The sequence below is a fragment of the Phallusia mammillata genome, chromosome 5 (assembly GCF_965637545.1).
Source record: "Phallusia mammillata chromosome 5, kaPhaMamm4.hap1.1, whole genome shotgun sequence".
Taxonomy (NCBI): domain Eukaryota; kingdom Metazoa; phylum Chordata; class Ascidiacea; order Phlebobranchia; family Ascidiidae; genus Phallusia; species Phallusia mammillata.
The window spans coordinates 11,845,209-11,866,933 of NC_137256.1; the positions used below are offsets into that span (position 1 = coordinate 11,845,209).

The following is a 21,725-nucleotide window of genomic DNA, read 5'->3' on the forward strand; positions in this document are numbered from 1 at the left end:
CGGACTAGAAGATGGAGGATGACAAACATTTTCTAAGTCACCTGCTGCAAATTAAAACTAAAGTCTAGACATACCATTTCAAAACATTGAAGTTTACGGTAACTTTTCGTCATTTGTATAATACAATGCCACTCAAACGTAGACAGGTATGCCATTATAGTTTATGTATGCCAGCCACAATGCATGCTCAAAATTACCGGAGAAAGGTTTAATCAGATAAAATCAACGCCGAGTTAACCAACACAACATGATCTTCTTGCTTGCAAACGCAATGCAAACATACAGTTAAACCACCAGACGTAGATAAACCTTCACATACTTTCAGTTCGTCACGTTTTGTTGCGAGTTCTTTGAAAATCCGCTTGACTGACAACATATTGATTGGACCCTTTTTGAAACGATAGTGTAGTTCAGTGACCTTTAACCTTTTTTACCGTTGTACACATTATACTATTTTCCTGTAACTTGGTATACCAATTTTTTTATTGTATACAGAAAGCAAAAAAGTCAACTAATATTTAGCTGCTTGGTCAAAGTGATAAAATTGTTCAAAACAACATAAGCTAACGTTCCAATCCCAACTGACGCAATAATTTCCAAAATAAGCAGGTCATCTCACACGGGTGGACAGGATGCTATGCCTGACCTAAGTTGTATTCCCCATCGTATACCATTATTCAGTTTTATATCCCAGTTTTAATGCGGTATACACTTGGGTATACAGTATACCCGGTTTAATTAGAGCACTGGTGTAGTTGCTATGGTGGAATAAAACCTAACAGACGCACAAACCAAGGATACGTCAATTGCGGGCGGCACTTTATGAAACAGCAAAGATTAGGTAATGAATTTTTTTAATTCAATGCAAAGTCAAGAGCTATTGTTGTACATTCTTGTTGTAGATAAAGCAAAAAATAATTTTCCACACTTAAGCCTTCAGCGCTCGCTCACAGAAGCAAAATGGCTGGTAATTCGCGCCATTTTGCAGAATCGAGTAGTGAAAAGAAGTATTATCTGTAGCCTACGTTGTTTTGTAATAATTGGTTGCCCAGTGTAGAAACACAACCAATTATTATCAAGAAATAAAAATGTATTTCTGTGTGCTTTATAGTGAATACCAGGCAAAAAATGTTCTTCTATATCCATTATTTTGTTGCATGTTCTATATAATAAATCTTGTAATAAGAAAATCATAACTTATACCGTATAAGATGAACATCAATCCATAACCGGGATCAGCCCTGAAGCGTCTATATGCAGACCAGGCACACTCATATATAAATCACAGTAAGCCAGGCCTATTGAAGGTGAATGCTTGGTGAGCAGCTGCTTCGGTATGGCGCCTTTAATGGGCTTATACCAACTTAGTCATTTTAGGAATTACTGTGGTATAGATTCCTGAAGTCAATTTTCCAAATGAAGTGTCATTATAATCAACATGTACATATGGCCACCAAAGCAACTGAACTGTGAATAAAGTGTTAGAGTTAGACCAAGGGTTTTTAATAAATTGGCCGGAATGTCTTTCTGTGGGGCCTGTGCAGCACCTTTTATCCCTTTTAGGCCCTTAAATACTTAAAAGCGCCTAACTTCGCATTTTTTTGAAAAATAAGCTTAAAGCGGATGCAAAGGAAAAGGTTTAAAAAGTCTACTGCAATTTTTGCGTCTGACTATAAGAACAGTTTTTTATGTTAATTTTTACGGGTTCGAACGGCATGCATACCTATGTTTAGTAAATGACATGTCTGGTGGCCGACAGCTGCCACTCAAAAAATAATAAATCAAAACTTAAAAAAAAAAATTATTAAACAAAAAATATTTCAAAAAAAATAACTAAAAAAAGTAAAAGAAAAAAATGAAAAATGAAAAATAAAAAAGTAAAAAGTTTTGTTCAGCCCGTGGCCAAGAACTGCCATTGCCTTTGAAATGCATTGTGCCGGCCAATGGCTGCCATTTGACGGTTTTTACGCCTCTTTGGCTGGTTCCTGAGGTCATAATGTAATCTTGTAACATCACAATAGGCGAACTGTTAGATTTTTAGGATTGCTATTTATCTGGTGTTTCTTGTCTTCAGACAAAAGACAAAACTAATAGGTCGCACAATGTTCTTGGTTACGTCACAAAATGAAACAGATTTGTGATTTCAGTCTTTTTTACATATAAAAAGTATAGCAAAACCATTGCTGAATGTTTGTACTGAAGCGGTCGAAGCACTGAGCAGCGGCGCCATGTTTAGGTTTTTGCTGTGTAGAGGCCCCTCCCCGCCCCAACGATTGACGACCAACCGATCGCAATGTTTCAATATCGCCTCCTTCCTATGAGAGATTTTGTGACGCCTCAGGTAGCAAAATAGATACGGAAAAATACGGAAAAAAGCGAAGCAAAGAGAGCTGAAAATGAAAAGGGTTGAAAATCTACGGCAAAATTCAAAATTCTTGGCTCTGTTGATGACAGAGCACAGCGAATATCTTGCTCAACTTCAAGACGGTTACGCTGCTTGGACTTCGTATTTTCTTCAAGTGTCACCCAGCACTATTCTAGTCATCGCTAGTGCACATGGTTTAAATACCAGTGTCCCCCATATTATGTGTTTTTTCCGCTTGATTATTATTTGGCTAACAACAAAGGATGCTTCTGAAATAGTCACAGCCATTTTAATACGACGCAAAACAGCGAAGCCCAGTATTATGAAAATAAACGGGAAAATTGTCATGTAACAAGATAAAACTTGATGTTAAATTTGTACCGCATTGCCCAAAATCCCATCAAAGAATTTTGAGTCGTGTGCAAAATGTCTGTAATTTTGTGTCGTGTGCAAAACACTCAAGAATGTGGCAACCTGTGCAAGATTTCGCCATTTTTCCAACACGTTTAAAACCAATCATTACATTGCAAATGATTAGTTCAGTTAAGAGTTGTTTTAGTTTTGCGACCTTTTATTTAAGATGCACCCTTGTTAACGCTTCCAGTTAGTCTATAAAAACTGAATTATCTGTCTTAAGTCCAAACTGTCGTCACAAACTAAAATATGATCAACGGTTAAATCTATCAATTTATACTTAATCAAGCGTGAATTCACTCTTACGCTTGTGGATCTCTGTGCACTATTTTGAGTTTAAATTAGAGTTAAACTATTTAGCAGGGCTATGCCCCTAAATATATTCAACCTTTAGCACACCAGCTTTTGATTTTAATAAATGCAATGCAAGGTAAAATTATACAAATACCTGGCTTTACAAAGTCAAAAACATAATTCTTTTGCAGCTGGGCGAGCCCTCTATATATATCCTGACGCAACTGGGCGCGGCCTTTATATCCGGTTGCCAGCTTGCGTCATACGCTTCTAACTTTACACAACAAAAAGAGAATACACGCGAATAAAATTACGAGAGTTCCGACAAAGAATGCGTCAGTTATTCGTTTTTGAAATGCATGGTTTGTTTCTTTTAACAACGCAAGCCTAAACGTTTCCTGGCCCATCCGAGCAAACCGAGCCATATCACATCCTTCTGCCGTTCGCCTGCTATTTGAGGCATGACGGAAATGATTGATTGTCTGTGTCATTATAACACCATGGTTAGCAAATCGCATCATGTTGGATTACGCAACAACCCTCTGGTCCGGTGTGTTTACGCTTGTAAAAACGATTGCTACGTAGCAAAATGCAAGAAGAATTTAAAACAATGCAATTGGGTAGTTCTTTGCCGGGGGGACCGCTAGGCGTATGAAGTACCAAAGCCGGGGGTGCAAAAATAAAAAAAAGGCTCTTTGAAGCACATATTAAAAAATAATAATGTTTCAATAAGTTTTCGAATACATTTATCCAATAATATAAAAATGCTAATTTTTTATACACGCAATCTTGATAAAATGGTGTATGTGCAGAATACAGCGTTTGCAGGTTGCATCGAATTCCATTAGGCAGCAGCGATTAAGGTTAACCTGACCCAAACCGAACCGGTAATCTATAGACTACACATAAATCTGTAAACAGTGGGAAGAAGTTTCGCTTACCACAAAGGTGTTGAGTTCAACTTTTGTTAACTTTAACAACAAGCAAATCCAAGCTAAACTATTTGACGCCCGGGGGATATGATAATTGTCTGCTGGGTGTCAGTGTTGCCAAAATATCCTTTTTTTGAAACTTACTGGTAAAGGTTTCGCCGAAATCTCCACGAAGACAGCTCGTATACACCTCGATGGCAAATGAAAATTTATCGCTATAACAGCCGAAGTATAGTTGTGTGTGGTCCCCACTTTTAATCCTGAACCCGACATTAAAAGCCCGAACCCGAAAGCCGTAGCTCCGATAACGTAGATCAGGGGTGGACAACCTTTGTCACTGTGGGGCCAAATACAATCGCCAAAGTTATAGATCGCGGGCCGCCCCTGTGTATAACACAAGGTGATTTTTCTTTGGTGCTTATACCAAATATTCTTAACTACAAGTAAAATTCCCATTTGCTTCTATCCACAAATTGCCTGGTCGAAGAAAAATAGCATCGGGCGCATCTGCTCAAAAATATATAATAGTTGGACGCGTTTGCCAGTACATTTGAAATCCAAGCGTCTCCGCGGGGCGCACAACCCTGTCAATAATTTTGTGTATAAAAAGGGATACACCAAAAGTAATTTTGAGGACTCTGAGTCAGACGTATCCTTCGAAGAAGAACCTTATTATTCGAAGAACATTTCACCATTAATAAGGACAGACACATCGCCAAGAATGTATGTACGTATCACTAGCTCCTGAATATTGCTTCAATGGGTACTCCACTTTATCAATATGACCTGTTGTGTTTTTGTATTATTTCAATTAGATATTGATGCTATTTATAATCAATGATCAAGGCATATTGTTGCATTAAGATTTCCTTTTGTTTTAACCTCCTTATTTCTATGTCATAAAATGTTAAATGACCTTATTTTATGTTTGTGACGTAACAATGGACTGCCAGTTTTGTGTGATAACGCAACGTGGTTTAGTTCTTTTCGTTGCTGACTTCTGTGGAGCACGGTGCTGCGTCGGTTGTTGTAGAAAAGCTGTTTATTGACGATTATTGGTGAGTCACTTTGTATATATGTGTTTAATGACTCAATATTGTGAATTACCATAATGACTGCTAACCGCTGTGAACTTGACCTAAACTGCAATGACCTAAAATGTCATTCCCCTTTTTTAATAGTCGTACTGTGCGTGTAATTGGGTTTATTTAAGTTGTATTTGTTTACGCAGCGTTCTTGTACGATATTCACGTGAAGCGTGACTTTCTACACTGTTGCTCTACATCAAAGTCTATATAAAACACAAGTTGTCCAACCTATTGTTACGCAATAAAGCCTATGTAGCCATTTTGTGTCCAAAATGATACTGTGGGTAGAGAAAAATAACACACAAATTGTCTGATTTTTACAAACTGGAGAGCATAGACGCGAATTTGATTCGCCAAATTGAATGAAAATTTTGGGCTCTAACATTTCAACGCAATATTAAAAGCTAAATTGCTGTTTTTCATGTAAATTTGGCCGCTTAATTTTCATGTAAACTTTAAATATTTGCGTTCAGCGTGCATTATCACGCTCAAATGTTAGAACCCAAAAGTTTTATTCGATTTTACCTATCAAACTCGCGTTAAATCCCACCAGTTTGTAAAAATCAGACAATTTATGCGTTTTTCCCTATACCTGCTGTATTAATTTGGACACAAAATGGCGTCCATGCGGCTCTATCGCGTAACAATGGGTTGGACTACTTGTGTTTTATATATACTTTGCTCTACATAGTTTGGTAAGCATTGTGTATAATGGCATATTGTGGTCTCATGTTTTATTGTGTATTTAGGTGTGTGACAGTGATTTCTGGGATCGCCCATGTTATTTGTTGTCTTCCGGTTCCCATAACAGTTGATGAGCTTAAAGTTACATTCCTACATTTAAAGCGCAGTGCTAATGCCATGTCTTTGTAGAAACCGTTTCCTATCCGTTTCCTGTCGTTTCTATCGCCTCCCACCGTCCTCTTCATTCTTCGTTGAAAGTGTTTGAATATAAGATCTACAAAACACCCTATCTGTGTGGACTGCGTGTTGGAGACCTTTAGGAATCGCGTTTCAATCCCCCCTCGTGTGACGTTCCGCGCTAAAACCGGGGCGCGTTCACGGGACGTTACATGAAAGTTTCAACTGAGGTTGAATGCAAGTCTACAGTTGAAATCAAGTTTCAACTGGGTGTTGAACACAATTTGCAGTTGAAATCAAGTTTCAACTGCTTTTCGAGATCAAGTTTTAACTGTTCGCTGAACAGTAGTTTACCGTTGAAGAAAGCTTCAACCGTGTGTTGAAGACAAGTTTTAACCGTTTGTTGACTAGTTTTTCGACTAATAGTAGAACTAGAGTTAAAGTAACGACACAGCTCACGCGTCTTGCCATTCAGCAGACTGCGCAGAAGCAGGAGCTGGCCAGACAGCAGCAAGAAATGAAAAGGCGACGTGCCGAGGAAGAGATTCGTCGCGCAGAAGAAGACATGCGACGTGCACAAGAAGAAATCCGTCGTGCTGAAGAAGAACAGCGCCAAAGGGACAAAATGGAAATGCTGGAACTGCAGCACCAGCTACAAGCCGCAGAGGTTGAAGAGAAGGTTTGGGACGAGATGTCAGGCAACAGTACGTGACGGTGAAGGAAGGTTCTGGTAAATCGACCACGCCTCCCCTGGAGGAGACGCTCGGGGATCAACGTCGCGTGTTGTTCACATCACCGCCTGTCACGTCACAGCGAAGCCCTCCTGACCAGCGGTATGTGGTTGACTATGTTGTTCCGTCGAAGTCCCTGCCCCAATATGCGCCTAAAATTAATTCTTCTTTCGACGAAAGAGGTTCTTTCACAGCAACAAACCCAATTGTAAATAATACCTGTACATATGATTCAGTCAAGCCAACTGGCGTGCATGACAATGAGATTGCATCACTTGTAAAGCACATAAACAGACCAAAGCCCAAAGTTCTCGTCTTTGACGGCAATCCAATGGACTATTGGAAGTTTGTTCGCAATTTCGATTCTCGTATCGACGACAAGGTCGATGACGATGGTGCCAAATTGTCGTATTTGGCGCAGCATTGTGATGGCAAGGCCCGTAAATTGATTGAACACTGCTTTAGATTAAAGGAAAAAGGGTACAAACAAGCGAGACAGTTACTGTACGACCGCTTTGGCAAGTCACATATAATCGCTCATGCATGTGTAAGGTGTGTTGTCAACGGTCCAGAGTTGCGACCGAACGATGCTGCTGGTTTGAGCGAGCTTGCGCAGTCGCTGCGCGATTGTTTACTTACACTTTCAGACATTGACGAGCATTCCGAGATGAATAATTACCCTACGTTGATTGCTGTCGTGAATCGTCTGCCGTTCAAGATGCAGGAGGCTTGGAAAAGGCGTGTCGCATCAATAATCAAAGAGACTGGCCGTGAACCTCTGTTCGAACATCTTGTTACTTTCGTGGAAACGGAGGACCAGATTGCAAACTCGTTGTTTAGCCGCGTGCTGGATGAGCATCGTAACGAAGCCAAAAGGGCGAAAGGTAAAAGTAGTCACGTAAAGGCTTCCAGTCATGTCGTCGTAAGCGAACAAGAATCTAGGCCTAAGGCTCGTGCTGGACCTTCCCATTTTCCCACCGCCCCGCTGTGTCAGTGCTGTTCGGGAAACCACGTGCTTTCTAAATGCGAGGAATTTAAATCCCGGTGTTACCGTGATCGTCTGCGCGTCACCCGGCGCCGCAGACTCTGTGATAATTGTTTCAGATTTGGGCACTTTGCCACTAAGTGCAACAGCCCCAAGGCGTATACCGTGAGGGACTGCAACGAAGCTCACCACACCTTGCTGCATCCGCCAGAGAAGAGAGAGGACGAGTCTCCTGTCAAAGGACCTGTGCCGGAACGGACTCTTTGTTCGGTTGTGTCGGCGATTGGAAAGGACTGTCATACTTCTTCTGGTAGACAGAGCGTCAACTTGATGATGGTTGCGGTCAAGGTCCGTACTAACGGTAGGGCTGTTGATACGTACGCTCTTTTAGATACTGGTTCGGGCATTACCTTGTGCGACAAGAAACTGACGGACAAGCTTGGTCTGCGAGGTGAACCGAGCAACGTAACGCTTAAAACGGTCAACGGAGACAGTCGCAGGCGCGAGGGCAAAAGGGTCAATTTATCTGTTGCTTCGCTCGACGGCTCCGCAACCGTGGAACTTCCCGAGGTGTTCGCTGTTGATTGTCTGCCTATTACCGCCAACAAGTTTCCGAGAAACGCGGAATTGGATGCGCTGCCACATATCAGAGACCTGTCATTCCCACAGGTAGATTGCAGTGAAGCTTTGTTGCTCATCGGGCTGGACGTTCCAGAGGCCTTTCTCGTGCAAGAGGTACGAAAGGGAAAACCGAAGCAACCTGTTGCATTTAGAGTTCCACTTGGATGGGCATTGGCAGGACCTGTCTCTAACAAGTCAACCGATTTGTTTTCCGTCAACTTTACTCAAGTTGCCAATGATTCACTGCACGAGAAGAGAAGAGCGAATGTGGAAGACCGACTTTCAAGACACCAACGCCGACGCGATGCCTATGTCGCGTGAAGACCGGTACGTCTTGGATAAAATGAAAACCTGTGTGCAATTTAACCAAGGTCATTATGAGTTGCCGTTGCCATGGCACCCGAACGCACAACCGCTTCGGTGCAACCGGGACATGGCGCTAAACCGTTTGGGTTCTTTGGAACGTCGCCTGAGACGCGACGCCGTACTACGCGACGCGTATACAAAGACGGTACAGGGTTACATAGCTAAAGGCTATGCCGAAGAAGTTCCAGATAAGGAACAGTCTGCAAAGGTAGAATGGTACCTGCCGCATCACCCTGTTACAAATCCGCACAAGCCCGGAAAGGTGCGGGTAGTTTTTGACTGTGCTGCCAAATACCGCGACCAGTCGTTGAATGATGCTTTACTCCAGGGTCCGGATCTGACCAATTCCTTAGTAGGAGTTCTTTCAAGGTTTCGGATGGAAAGGGTAGCTCTTGTGGCCGACGTGGAGGCCATGTTTCATCAGATTCGTGTGAAGCCGACAGATTGTGATGCACTTCGGTTCTTGTGGTGGCCCGATGGCGATGTGTCCAAGAAGCCCACCGCACACAGGATGCTTGTTCATTTGTTTGGAGCGACTTCTTCCCCTTCCTGCGCGAGTTTTTGTCTTAAACAAGCCGCTGATGATTTGCGAAGCGAATTTTCAAATGAAGTCGTCGAGACGGTAGAAAAGAATTTCTACGTTGACGACTGTTTAAAATCCGTGTCGACTGAAGCAGAAGCAGTTCAGTTGGTCAAAGGTATTTGTGCACTTCTCAAGAAGAAGGGATTTCGGCTAACCAAGTGGCTTAGCAACAGCGAGCGAGTTCTCGCGTCTATTGATGAAGAGGAACGAGCTAAATCGGTGAAGGAGCTGGACGTGGATGATTCCTCCTGCGAGAGGGTACTTGGTGTTGGATGGAACGTTTCGTCGGACGAGTTCGGTTTCAATGTCGATGTAAAGTTTCTTATACGATCCTCTTGGCTTTGCAGCGCCTGTGATCGTGGTGGCCAAGACGATGCAAAGAGATCTCTGCAGAAAGCAGCTGGGATGGGATGACGTTCTTTCCGATGAAGACTCCGTATCGTGGGCAAAATGGTTGCAGCAACTACCGCGCTTAGGAGACGTCGTTCTGCCAAGATGCGTGAAGCCACACGATTTTGGTAAGGTGCGAAAAACGGAATTGCACCATTTTGCAGATGCGTCATCTACAGCTTACGGCGCGGTGACCTATCTGAGGCTGGTAGACGAGCGAGGACGCATTCACTGCTCGTTTGTAATAGGCAAGGCACGCGTTGCCCCCCTGAAGACATGTTCGATTCCCCGCCTAGAGCTGACGGCGGCCGTTGTTGCAGCCAAGTTGGATCGACTTGTGAGAAAGGAGCTGCAACTGTACGAATGCCAATCCGTGTTCTGGACGGATTCGACTGCGGTTCTTCAAAGTATTCGCAACTGCAATAAGCGCTTTCCAGTGTTTGTTGCAAATCGCTTGGCCAAAATCGAGGATGTTTCCCGGCCTAGTCAATGGAGACACGTCAGCACCAAGGTAAATCCAGCAGATGAAGCGTCTCGTGGACTTAGTGTGAATAAATTCCTTAGGTCCAGCCGATGGCTTAGTGGACCCCAGTTTCTTTGGGAGCAAGAAGTTACATGGCCCACCTGTCCGGACTTGTCGTCATTGCCAATCGAATTTCTTTTGGTTAAGAAAGAAACTCAAACTGTTTGTCTGGTCGCCAGCGAATCCGCTACGGATCGACTCATTGCCAGATACTCATCGCTCAATCAGCTGAAAAGGGCTGTAAGCTGGTTGCTCAGATTCAAGTCGAGGTTTCCTGCCAAATATCAAGCACCTACTGGGCAACTGACCGTTGTTGAACTCATACTGCCGAGCTTGAGATTGTAAAGTATGTACAGAGACGAAGTTTTCCAGACGTTATGGCTGCGATGTCAAAAGCCAAAGGCGAAGCCGTTCGTTTGCCAACGAAAAAGAGAGCTCTTGGGAAGCTGAACCCGATTCTTGTCGATGGAGTTATGAGAGTTGGTGGAAGGCTCGAGCGTGCATGTGTCGAGTTTGATGTGAAGCATCCGATGATTCTTCCATACGACCATCGATTTACAGACCTGGTGATTATGCAACAGCATGACGAGGTTGGCCATTCTGGAATGGGACACACGTGGTCGTCTCTCAGGCACCGCTACTGGATCATCAAAGGAGGGGTAGCGGTTCGTCGTGTTCTAGGCAAGTGTGTTTCCTGTCGACGAAGAAATGGCTCCCTGGGCAAACAGATGATGGCAGACCTTCCTGCTGCGAGACTGCAGGCCAATAAGCCGCCGTTCTCAGTGGTCGGTGTCGACTACTTTGGACCTTTCCTTGTGAAGCAAGGACGAAGTGAGGTAAAGAGGTACGGGTGCATCTTTACCTGTTTTTCCACCAGGGCCGCGTACATTGAGATAGCGCATTCACTGTCTACGGACTCCTTTATTGGAGCTCTCCGACGTTTTATCGGTCGTCGAGGACGGCCAGACAAGATCTACAGCGACAACGGCACAAACTTCGTTGGAGCTGAGCGCATCCTGCGCGAAGAGCTGAACAGGTGGAATCAAAGGCAGATCTACAAATATCTGCAACAACGTGATATTGCGTGGAGCTTCAATCCTCCCACTACCAGCCACATGGGTGGGGTTTGGGAGCGAATGATACGATCTGTGCGCAAAATTATCAACGCTCTGCTTTCGGAGCAGACATTGTCCGATGAGAAACTGATGACGCTGATGGTGGAGGTCGAGGCCATCCTGAACTCTCGTCCCTTGGTTCCGGTGACGTTCGATTCGAAGGATGAGGAGCCCCTTACACCAAATCACCTACTGCTGCAACGTGCAGCGCCGAATATGTCCCCTGGACTGTTTACGGGGAAGGACTGTTTCCATCGTAACCGTTGGCGCCAAGTACAATACTTGGCCGACCAATTTTGGCGGCGATGGTCGCGCGAGCACCTGCCGACGCTAATGCCCAGATCCAAGTGGGCAAATGGACATTCCAATTTCGCAGTCGGTGACGTCGTGCTTGTAGCGGATGATAATCAGCCCAGGAGCAAATGGCTTCTGGGTCGCGTGACCGATGTGCTTCCTGATCGAAAGGGAGTAGTGTGCCAGGTGGTGGTCAAGACTCACACTGGTGCCTTGAGACGCCCAATTGCAAAATTGTGCTTGCTATGCCGCGACGACGCGATGCGTGATTAGTTTTTTTTTTTGTGTTCGCAATTACTGCCGATGTTTGTGTGTTGTGTTGTAAATGTACTCCTTGGATTCGTACATTGTGGGGCGGTATGTTACATCTTATTTGCCAGTAATTGCCGATTTCTATAGATTCCCGCATTTCCTCAGTACAACTTGTGTTGTAATCTATTGCGTTGTGTGACGTAACAATGGACTGCCAGTTTTGTGTGATAACGCAACGTGGTTTAGTTCTTTTCGTTGCTGACTTCCGTGGAGCACGGTGCTGCGTCGGTTGTTGTAGAAAAGCTGTTTATTGACGATTATTGGTGAGTCACTTTGTATATATGTGTTTAATGACTCAATATTGTGAATTACCATAATGACTGCTAACCGCTGTGAACTTGACCTAAACTGCAATGACCTAAAATGTCATTCCCCTTTTTTAATAGTCGTACTGTGCGTGTAATTGGGTTTATTTAAGTTGTATTTGTTTACGCAGCGTTCTTGTACGATATTCACGTGAAGCGTGACTTTCTACACTGTTGCTCTACATCAAAGTCTATATAAAACACAAGTTGTCCAACCTATTGTTACGCAATAAAGCCTATGTAGCCATTTTGTGTCCAAAATGATACTGTGGGTAGAGAAAAATAACACACAAATTGTCTGATTTTTACAAACTGGAGAGCATAGACGCGAATTTGATTCGCCAAATTGAATGAAAATTTTGGGTTCTAACATTTCAACGCAATATTAAAAGCTAAATTGCTGTTTTTCATGTAAATTTGGCCGCTTAATTTTCATGTAAACTTTAAATATTTGCGTTCAGCGTGCATTATCACGCTCAAATGTTAGAACCCAAAAGTTTTATTCGATTTTACCTATCAAACTCGCGTTAAATCCCACCAGTTTGTAAAAATCAGACAATTTATGCGTTTTTCCCTATACCTGCTGTATTAATTTGGACACAAAATGGCGTCCATGCGGCTCTATCGCGTAACAATGGGTTGGACTACTTGTGTTTTATATATACTTTGCTCTACATAGTTTGGTAAGCATTGTGTATAATGGCATATTGTGGTCTCATGTTTTATTGTGTATTTAGGTGTGTGACAGTGATTTCTGGGATCGCCCATGTTATTTGTTGTCTTCCGGTTCCCATAACAGTTGATGAGCTTAAAGTTACATTCCTACATTTAAAGCGCAGTGCTAATGCCATGTCTTTGTAGAAACCGTTTCCTATCCGTTTCCTGTCGTTTCTATCGCCTCCCACCGTCCTCTTCATTCTTCGTTGAAAGTGTTTGAATATAAGATCTACAAAACACCCTATCTGTGTGGACTGCGTGTTGGAGACCTTTAGGAATCGCGTTTCAATCCCCCCTCGTGTGACGTTCCGCGCTAAAACCGGGGCGCGTTTACGGGACGTTACAACGGCCATTACCACCAAAACAAAGACCTTTAAATAGTAATGAATATGAAGCTCTAATGGCCAAGATGGAAAGGATGGACGACAAACTAGAAACCATTGTTGAACCACTGAAACAAAAAGAAGTGTGTGCGACCGTGACAGAAAGTTTCTTTCCTGAGCCAGCGGACAATGAAAAAGATCTGCTTGAATTAATCACTCAAATAAATGTAAGCTACATTTTCACCTAAAAGGGCAATGATACTTAATACTCTTAATTGTCAGGTGGTGTGTTAACAAAATCTGTTTTTTTTTTAACTGTAAGTTGAATTATCATTTAATTGCCAGTCCTACTAATGGATGACAAACATTTCTGTTTGTTTCGATGTTTTATGTGTGATCATAATTGCATGTTTACATACTTGAAGGACAAGAAAAGATTTGGAAAAGTTATTGATATGGACGGCCTGCGAGGCACATTACGCAACTTCATCAAGTTGTTTATGACGAAAAATCTAGCACTTAAATTTTCATGGAGTGGATGGGGTTGTGGAAGGAAACAGACTAAAATTTCTTTTAAAACTCATCCTTTGTTTGCTTTTTTGATAGGTAAGACTTCTTTAAACTTTTTTGTAATTATCATTATGATGATACGGATTTTAAAATTCAATTCATTGAATTTTTGTTTTTAACTTTTGTAGATGTCCTGCCATACACCAGACACAATGGTGCCAGTCACCAGGAAATAGGCACTGCAGTTAAACGGGTCCTTCCAGGGGTTGGTGACTGTGATGGCGGGCGTGTGAAAAGAGCAAAAATCCAACAGCCAAATGAAAACCCAGGTGATGACACTGACTCTTGCGACGATGCGTAGGTTGGTCTTTATGCCAGCCATGTGACTTAGAATGCTTTTGCCCCAGCCTTTCAAATTGAGTGTCTTATACTTTGTCCCAGCCATCTAAACTTTGTGTCTTATGCTTTGCACAGGCCCTCCAAAGTGTGTGTTATATGCTGTGTGCAGGCCATCTAAACTGTGTGTTTTATGCTTTGCCCAGACTGTCCAAACAGTGTGTCCTATGCTTTGCATCGTCCATCTTAACTATGTGCCTTATGCCTTGCATCGACCATCTTAACTATGTGTCTTATGCCTTACGCCAGTCCTCCAAACTATGTGTCAAATGCCCTGCACTGGCTCTCCAAACTGTGTGTCTTATGCCCTGCGCCGGCCCTCTAAACTGTGTTATTTATGCTTTGCATCGGCCCTTCAAACTGTGTGTCTTATAATTTGCGCCGGCCCTCCAAACTGTGTGTCTTATGCTTTGCATCGGCCCTTCAAACTGTGTGTCTTATAATTTGCACCGGCCCTCCAAACTGTGTGTCTTATGCTTTGCATCGGCCCTTCAAACTGTGTGTCTTATAATTTGCACCGGCCCTCCAACCTGTGTTATTTAAGCTTTGCATCGGCCCTTCAAACTGTGTGTCTTATAATTTGCACCGGCCCTCCAACCTGTGTGTCTTATGCTTTGCATCGGCCCTTCAAACTGTGTGTCTTATAATTTGCGCCGGCCCTCCAACCTGTGTGTCTTATGCTTTGCATCGGCCCTTCAAACTGTGTGTCTTATGCTTTGCATCGGCCCTTCAAACTGTGTGTCTTATGCTTTGCATCGGCCCTCCAACCTGTGTGTCTTATGCTTTGCATCGGCCCTTCAAACTGTGTGTCTTATAATTTGCGCCGGCCCTCCAACCTGTGTGTCTTATGCTTTGCATCGGCCCTCCAAACTGTGTGTTTTATGCTTGCCCAGGCCACCGATCAAAACCAGGCGTCCTTTATATTTCGTTTTGTACTTCTTTTTAATACATTGTCAGGAAATATTATTGGAAGTGTCATATTGAAAGACGGCAAAATCTGGCAGTGCCAAGGATATTAGATGATTATTAGATGATATTTAAACTAGGACCTAGTATGGCTAAAAACCGGGCCGTCATACCTGGTTATTATCTTAGGCCGATCGTACGGCATCGTGTATGGACCAAACATAACTGGAACGTTCGGCGCCAAGCTCGAAGTGTTTCATTGTTGAACATACGCCACACATATATGCCAACTTAAGCAAGGCACCCGGCTGCCGCCCATGTGTGGCTGCCTAGCGTTACCAAACATAATTGTACTTGGCCCGGACATAAATTTCTGACTGGGAACCTTTAATCAAGGGCCGCATTTGACCCGCGGGCCGCAGGTTGCCCACCCCTGACGTAGATAATTGAATTCACAAAATTTAAGCAAGCCTTTATAAGTAGGTTATTGCTGTATGCAGCAAATCTATACATACAACCCGTGCACAATAACTTCCAGGCAAAGAAAGCGAATGTACCATGCTAAATGTAGCGAAGTTTTTCTGTCGTGGAATAACTGCGACACATATAATTGGACAATACAAATGTTTTTAAAATCATGCAATAAGTTTATAATTTGTTTTGTGCATTTTTATGCTGTAATACCAAATGCCTTTTTTTATTGTGTTAAAAACTAAAAATTTTGTATGCCATGTGCACAATGTTTAAAGATAAATAACTATACATTAGCACTTACGTGTCTGATCTTTGACTAATGTAGAATAATTCAACCGGGACCGGAGTCGACAAAATATCGTGTTGTGTTTTCACAAATTTGATGTAAACAATTTGAATCCATGATATCTTTAAAAGGTCTATTCATTCCTGTGATGCAAATAAAAAATGTTCGTATTGGTAAGAAATTGGAGTGTATTTAGCAGAGCCAGAATAGCATTATGAGAAAACCGTATTACTGTTTCACGCGTGAGTAGCGTCTAAAAAACAATGCCTAATTTTTGTAGCAAAGTTCAGCAATGCAACTGTCTCTACTGGTGACATTTTTGCTAGCATTCACACCACACGAAGTCAAACACTTAATGAATGTATCAAGCTTTAATCAGACTCATGTTTGTCATGTTTTTAAGTTCGACACATAAATGTACATTTTCCATAATTTTAGAGAAGTTTGGTTTGTGCACAAAATCCATTTCCATTTACTTATTTTATCGTAAACCGTTTCATGCCACTAGGGTTATTTTACAACGGTTTACGGACATAAAATATAAAGGTTTAGTTGAAAAAATGGATTGGAGGTAAATGTTTGAAGACAAAAAGAATATATTAAGGATAGTGGTAGATATGTAATTATATAAACAATTCTGCTCCCACACATACATGTGTTTGCTGAACGCTACGAGGCCCTTCGTGCGCATAAAAATCCATTAAACCACTGTCGAAGTCACATAGCCAGAGGCTATAACGAATTTACCCAAAGGCTTTTTAGTTGATTAGTTACTATAGCCGTATAATGCTAATGCAATGACCTGGTTTATGGTAAGAAGACATAAAAATCCTTGACGTCAAATACACCTTTGTAAGAAATTTTTTAAACACAATTGAGTTTCATCACAATGTATTTTCGAATTGCCACAACAACAGTGAGATAAAGTAAGTTGTAGTCTATTGTTACAGAATTGTAAGCAGGCGTAAAACTGGACCCCGAATCCAAAAGTAGAAACCTGAAACCCGAACCGAACCCGTATTTTTTTTAAAAAGCATGCCCGAATCAGACCCGAAAGTTTGTGAAAATGTGGCAAAAGTAATGCCGGCTGTAAAGTATCAGACCTGTTGTGTTGAAACTTAATCCTTTAACTGCTGAATTCTAATTGACAAATTAAGCCCGCCCTAACTTAGAACTCTTGTTTCTATGCAAGCTTTCAATTTAACAACCCAGGTGCAGTATCCTGCAGTTTAAATTCCAAACGCCCACATTCCAAACTTATATTGCCACTTTTATAACTTTTAAAGCAGTTTCACAATTCCTGTTTCAGGTAAATAACCTGATTACTGCCTCTGCTGTAAGAAACGGCGCCGAAAACACGCCAGGCGAGGAAGAAAAAACTTCGTGGACGAAACAATTAGTTATACGTCAAAGCCACGCTCGGAAGAGAAAATAACTGTTAGGAAGAAAAGAAGAGCACAAGGCAAAACAGAATGTGCTTAAATATGAGGCACAACGGATGAAAGCAGCCTGTTACACGTGTACAATGCTTTTTTATGTATAAATGTCCTTTTATGATCTAGATCAGTGGTTCTCAACCTTTAGCAAACCGTGGCCCCCTAAAAGTAACTTTTAGGCCTCGTGGCCCCGGCCCTTTAAGTTAACCCTGCAAGTCATGTAAGTCCTGGCCCTCGTGAAAAATCAAAATGGCAACCCGTGTTGGAATTCGGTACTAATTTCGGCATTAAACAGGTCGAATAGAATAAACAAGAATCCGTAATCGTAAAAAACTTAACATAGACAAATAGTGTGTGAAATAGTCGATTAAATTAGGGAATAAAGTTGATTGCAACGCACAGTTAATTGTGAGCATTAATAAAGAAGATGGCTTTTAGTGGGTGTTTCTGGTGAACCTACATATTTATTTTATATTTATTTCGCTCCACGTTGTTTCTTTTTCTTCTAATTGCAGGTGCGTGATTCTGACTCGTTTGATAGTTATTTACTTAACTTACATTTGTTTAAAATTGTTTAATTCAGGACGTCCAACTGCCTGTCATATGCGTTCAGGTTTGGTTCGGGTTCACTAATTTTATTGTTTTGGAGGGTTCCAGTTTCGTTCAGGATTTAAAAATACACTTTTTCGGGTTCGAGTACTTTTTTTATTGTAGTTTAACATACTTTGTTTTTAATACAGGTTACAGGAAACTTTTGAACATAAAAAGTAAAGAGATACTAAACAATTAACGCAATTTACCTCGTTTTAGGCATTACAGTATTTGTTACCTACCTTGTGATTGGACCGACATTTCGTTTGAAGAAGAATCTACCTCCATATCTTGAATGTTATCACCCATTTCGGTTTCAAAAAAACTTTATTTGTATTTTTACTGTAGTGAGCTAAAACCACTATTTCCTAAACACTGTGAAATTGAAAATATATCTTTATGAACATATAATGATCGCACAGCAAGCTTATTTGCAGTAAAAGGAAATTATTTGGTTAAATCAGACTTTAGAAAAATCCGGAGGATCAAACGTTTGGAATTATTACCATACAATGCGTCTAAGTTCAATGATTGGAATACCGGAAAACGTTAACCCTTTCCTCACAGCCGTCGGACGCTGCAAATTGGAAGGTCACTGTCTGTGTCAAGAACGTTAAAAAGCATGTTTGTATCATCCTGATGACTTTCTTTTCTATTTCACCCATCTTAAAATAACTGCGTTGGAAATTTTATACTAAACACAGTGTCCTGACTGAAAAAACGGACAAATTATTCTACTAAACAATATGCCAACAAACTCTTCTCTTGGCCTGAGCAACTGGAGTCACGCTTTCTATAGTAGCTGTTTTAAAGGATAAGCCGAAGTTGCACCACAACTTGTTACTACATGGATTTCACGGCATGACGTCACTTTTTGTATTTTACGGTGTTTAATTACGGTGTTTAAGACACAATTACACCACTTGTGCCTATATATTGTACACAACCGGATTTTTCAGAATCTCTTGGTAAATTTGTTGCTACCAACATACTGTTTATGGCTCTAGACTTCGCAGTAACTTGGGAGACCCCTAAAAGAGGTACGTGACTGAAGACCACTTTTTTAATACAAACCAATCTATTATTTTGAAAATAATAGAAGGCATTGATTAACTTTAACTTTCTGCACTCCAGGTTAAAAAAAACATTTTTTTTCTTTTGTTGTTTGCAATTAAACAATGTTTTGTTCCCGTCGCAAAAACAACCAAATTGGTAAACATCCCAAAGTTGTATTCAAATTGTTGATGTTGTTATCATGCTCTGAGTCGATATTTACAATCATTTGTACGAGAAACCAATTAGTTAGGCAAACAACACATACATCGTATGGCCAGGCAATTTGGATTAAAGACAAGATGTACAGTTTGAGCAACTTTTTAAAGCAAATGCTTTTGCCATAGAACAAAGTGGTAGGCTACGTTATTACAGCAAGATATTATACAGTGAGTAGATGTCTAATACAGACATTATTGTGAACATATTGATATCAAACAATTCTTCAACCTCAGATTTACAAGCTCACAACTTCATGCACAAAACCACTGAAACGTATTATTTAAGGTCAAGTTGTTTTGGTTCGTTGACATCTTTTCCGACGAGGTTTATCGTTGTGTTTTCGATTTCCCCATTCGAAAACAAAGTGTTAAGGTTTCTCACTCTGCTGCCAGGATTAGTTTGACGCACTTGAACTCCTTCAAAACAAAAACATGGTAATTGCTAGTGGCCGAACACTTGATTAAAAGTGTAATGTGGATTCGCTGTTGGAAATCATAGATTTTATAGCCCATGTTTATAAATTTTTTTAACTGAATAGGACGTACTAAATTCTGTTCAACAAAAACTAAACGGGCAACTGTAATTAACAGATTTTGCACAACCAAAGTATTTGATAAATTGAATTTCACAGTTATCTACCGTCCTCATAGCTGTTTATATCTCCGCCACACATGGTGAGTTCTGAATTTTTTACAGTCGACTTGTCCATGCGAAATCCCAATTTTTCTGCTTCATCATGTTGCTTTAACTGTCGTTGATGTTGCTGTTGCTCATGATTCTCGTCTGAAACACATGAGCACTTAATATTGTTTGTGTAATTTTATGTTTCAGAATGTGAAATCGTACACACCTGGACTTATTTGAAAAAACATGTCGTTTTTTGGAAATGAAAAAAAATATGTATCCTAAATGTTACCACTTTATAATCGAAAAAACATAACAATTTAAACTTGCCACTGCTGATAGTGTTCTTGCTACCACCAACGACATGTAAAGTAACAGCTGTAAGTTTCTCGTTTTCGAAGTTATGATCAAACCCCTTTCTTTCATCCCCAGCAGATGGGCTTTTAACACCAGCAGCACCTGAAACTAAGCACAATAGCTCATAATGGTTAAGTAACATTAAAAAAAATCCGTTTAAAACTAAAAGGTTGGACACATCAAATGCTGCAAGCATCCCACGTGTTTAGTTAATTCGGTTATACGAACATCCGATGAACATTGTCCATCCTCTACTTAACCATTTTTGCGAAGCTTTACTATCAAGAGGGCGAAGAAACACTAAAAAAATTCCCACTGGACACGCCACTGGTCACCATCAGCAAATTCTACCCAACCTGCTGTTACTTCTTGTGTGTAGCATACCTGATACTTGTATTGTTGCACATGACAGATATGACTTGCACGAAAGTAACTCCCGTAACTTAGTCCCGGTAAAAATCAATTTTAAAGCAATTACCCGGATGGAAATAATGAACATATTCAAGTGCAGAGTGGAACGTAAATTTAAACTAATTTCGTTTCTCACCGGATTCAACTTTTTTAACATAAAAGGTAAAGCGCTACTAAAAATTGTAGGAGTTTGTAGCAATACAGTATGTGTTACTTACCTTGTGATTGGCTCGAAGTTTCGGTTGTAGAGGAATCTACCTCCATATCTTGAATGTTATCACCCATTTTGGTTTTAAAATTGCCTTATTTGTTTTTTACTGTTAGTAAGCTAATTTCACTATTTTCTATAACAACCATAGCAAAACATTTTAAAATGTTTAAAACAAACCAAACCAAACGTGTTCCTTTAGGATAGTCATAACGATCGAACAACACACTAATTCAGTACAGGGAAATTCATTGCTAAAATCACTTTCTAAGGAAATGACCACAAGAAAAGGAGAAAGAAGCCACTAACCGCGAGGGTCAAAAGTTCAGAATTATTACCATACAATGCGACTGCAATAACTTGAACAGCAGAAAAGGTTTTTTCTTTGTTTTAAGCACTGATGAATAGAAGGCCACAGTCTAAATTCAATACTTTTAATTGTTGCTTGCTGGTGATGAACCTTTTCATTTAGCCCATCTAAAAGCAGCTGCTTTCGTAAATTTGTACCAAAAACGTTGAACCGACTAAAAAACTGACAAAATCATTCTACTAAACAGTATGCCAACAAACGTTGTTTTTGTCCGAAGCAACTGGAGTCGTAATTTCTAGCAACATTGTTAAAGAACTAGCCAAAGTTGCACCACACCTTGTCACCACCACATGAATTTCACGACTTGACATCACTTTTGTATTGTACGATGTCAAATTACAAAAATCAACAAAGACAATATTACTCCACTCGTGATCAGATTCTCGATTCAGTTACATCGCCACTAGCGGTTTCAAATTTCATTACGTAACGTTTATTTGGGGGCAGTGAACGAAAATACGGTGGTTCCAAATAGCAACTTCCTGGTTTTGTTACTTGTTTATTAAATAAAATTGGGTAATGTTGACGATTTGCGTTTGTGTAGTAGTTTTTACAAAAAACTACAGTTGTATACAAGAGAGATTTTCAGATTTTTTGGGTGAATTTGTTGCTTCCAACGTACTGAAAAAGATAATGAATGCAAGAAAAGGAAGGTGCCACAA

General features: G+C 41.0%; 5 protein-coding genes across 5 annotated transcripts; 4 read left to right on the forward strand and 1 right to left on the reverse strand.

The window, feature by feature from the left end:
* Positions 1 to 6,471: 6,471 nt before the first annotated feature.
* On the forward strand, positions 6,472 to 8,612 carry LOC145229554 (uncharacterized). Its single transcript, XM_080094907.1, has 2 exons — positions 6,472 to 6,658; positions 6,922 to 8,612. The coding sequence occupies exons 1-2, from the start codon at positions 6,472 to 6,474 to the stop codon at positions 8,610 to 8,612; spliced, it is 1,878 nt and encodes a 625-aa protein (XP_079951033.1).
* A 112-nt stretch (positions 8,613 to 8,724) lies between these two features.
* LOC145229555 (uncharacterized) lies at positions 8,725 to 10,498 on the forward strand. The gene is made up of 2 exons (XM_080094908.1): positions 8,725 to 9,538; positions 9,588 to 10,498. The coding sequence occupies exons 1-2, from the start codon at positions 8,725 to 8,727 to the stop codon at positions 10,496 to 10,498; spliced, it is 1,725 nt and encodes a 574-aa protein (XP_079951034.1).
* A 25-nt stretch (positions 10,499 to 10,523) lies between these two features.
* LOC145229901 (uncharacterized) lies at positions 10,524 to 12,360 on the forward strand. Its single transcript, XM_080095244.1, has 2 exons — positions 10,524 to 12,137; positions 12,311 to 12,360. Exon 1 carries the CDS (start codon positions 10,531 to 10,533, stop codon positions 11,833 to 11,835), a length of 1,305 nt encoding a protein of 434 aa, XP_079951370.1. The 5' UTR covers positions 10,524 to 10,530; the 3' UTR covers positions 11,836 to 12,137; positions 12,311 to 12,360.
* Positions 12,361 to 13,264: 904 nt separating this feature from the next.
* On the forward strand, positions 13,265 to 15,105 carry LOC145229902 (uncharacterized). The gene is made up of 3 exons (XM_080095245.1): positions 13,265 to 13,446; positions 13,645 to 13,825; positions 13,918 to 15,105. Exons 1-3 carry the CDS (start codon positions 13,297 to 13,299, stop codon positions 14,088 to 14,090), a joined length of 504 nt encoding a protein of 167 aa, XP_079951371.1. The 5' UTR covers positions 13,265 to 13,296; the 3' UTR covers positions 14,091 to 15,105.
* Positions 15,106 to 19,073: 3,968 nt separating this feature from the next.
* On the reverse strand, positions 19,074 to 20,817 carry LOC145229556 (uncharacterized). The gene is made up of 4 exons (XM_080094910.1): positions 20,704 to 20,817; positions 20,048 to 20,182; positions 19,733 to 19,876; positions 19,074 to 19,509 (listed from the first exon to the last, which is right to left on the reverse strand). Exons 1-4 carry the CDS (start codon positions 20,768 to 20,770, stop codon positions 19,370 to 19,372), a joined length of 486 nt encoding a protein of 161 aa, XP_079951036.1. The 5' UTR covers positions 20,771 to 20,817; the 3' UTR covers positions 19,074 to 19,369.
* Between the last annotated feature and the right edge of the window lie 908 nt (positions 20,818 to 21,725).

Excerpts from the sequence above, each read along its gene's own strand:
- LOC145229554 (XM_080094907.1), top strand. The coding sequence starts at position 6,472 with ATGAAAAGGCGACGTGCCGAGGAAGAGATTCGTCGCGCAGAAGAAGAC. Across the intron at positions 6,659-6,921 it reads GGACGAGATGTCAGGCAACA|TCAAGCCAACTGGCGTGCAT; the intron begins GTACGTGACGGT and ends CATATGATTCAG.
- LOC145229555 (XM_080094908.1), top strand. The coding sequence starts at position 8,725 with ATGGCGCTAAACCGTTTGGGTTCTTTGGAACGTCGCCTGAGACGCGAC. Across the intron at positions 9,539-9,587 it reads CGTTTCGTCGGACGAGTTCG|CGCCTGTGATCGTGGTGGCC; the intron begins GTTTCAATGTCG and ends TTGGCTTTGCAG.
- LOC145229901 (XM_080095244.1), top strand. The coding sequence starts at position 10,531 with ATGGCTGCGATGTCAAAAGCCAAAGGCGAAGCCGTTCGTTTGCCAACG.
- LOC145229902 (XM_080095245.1), top strand. The coding sequence starts at position 13,297 with ATGGCCAAGATGGAAAGGATGGACGACAAACTAGAAACCATTGTTGAA. Across the intron at positions 13,447-13,644 it reads AATTAATCACTCAAATAAAT|GACAAGAAAAGATTTGGAAA; the intron begins GTAAGCTACATT and ends ACATACTTGAAG. Across the intron at positions 13,826-13,917 it reads TTTGTTTGCTTTTTTGATAG|ATGTCCTGCCATACACCAGA; the intron begins GTAAGACTTCTT and ends TAACTTTTGTAG.
- LOC145229556 (XM_080094910.1), bottom strand. The coding sequence starts at position 20,770 with ATGGGTGATAACATTCAAGATATGGAGGTAGATTCCTCTACAACCGAA. Across the intron at positions 19,877-20,047 it reads CAAGAACACTATCAGCAGTG|ACGAGAATCATGAGCAACAG; the intron begins GCAAGTTTAAAT and ends CATGTGTTTCAG. Across the intron at positions 19,510-19,732 it reads TATAAACAGCTATGAGGACG|GAGTTCAAGTGCGTCAAACT; the intron begins GTAGATAACTGT and ends TTTGTTTTGAAG.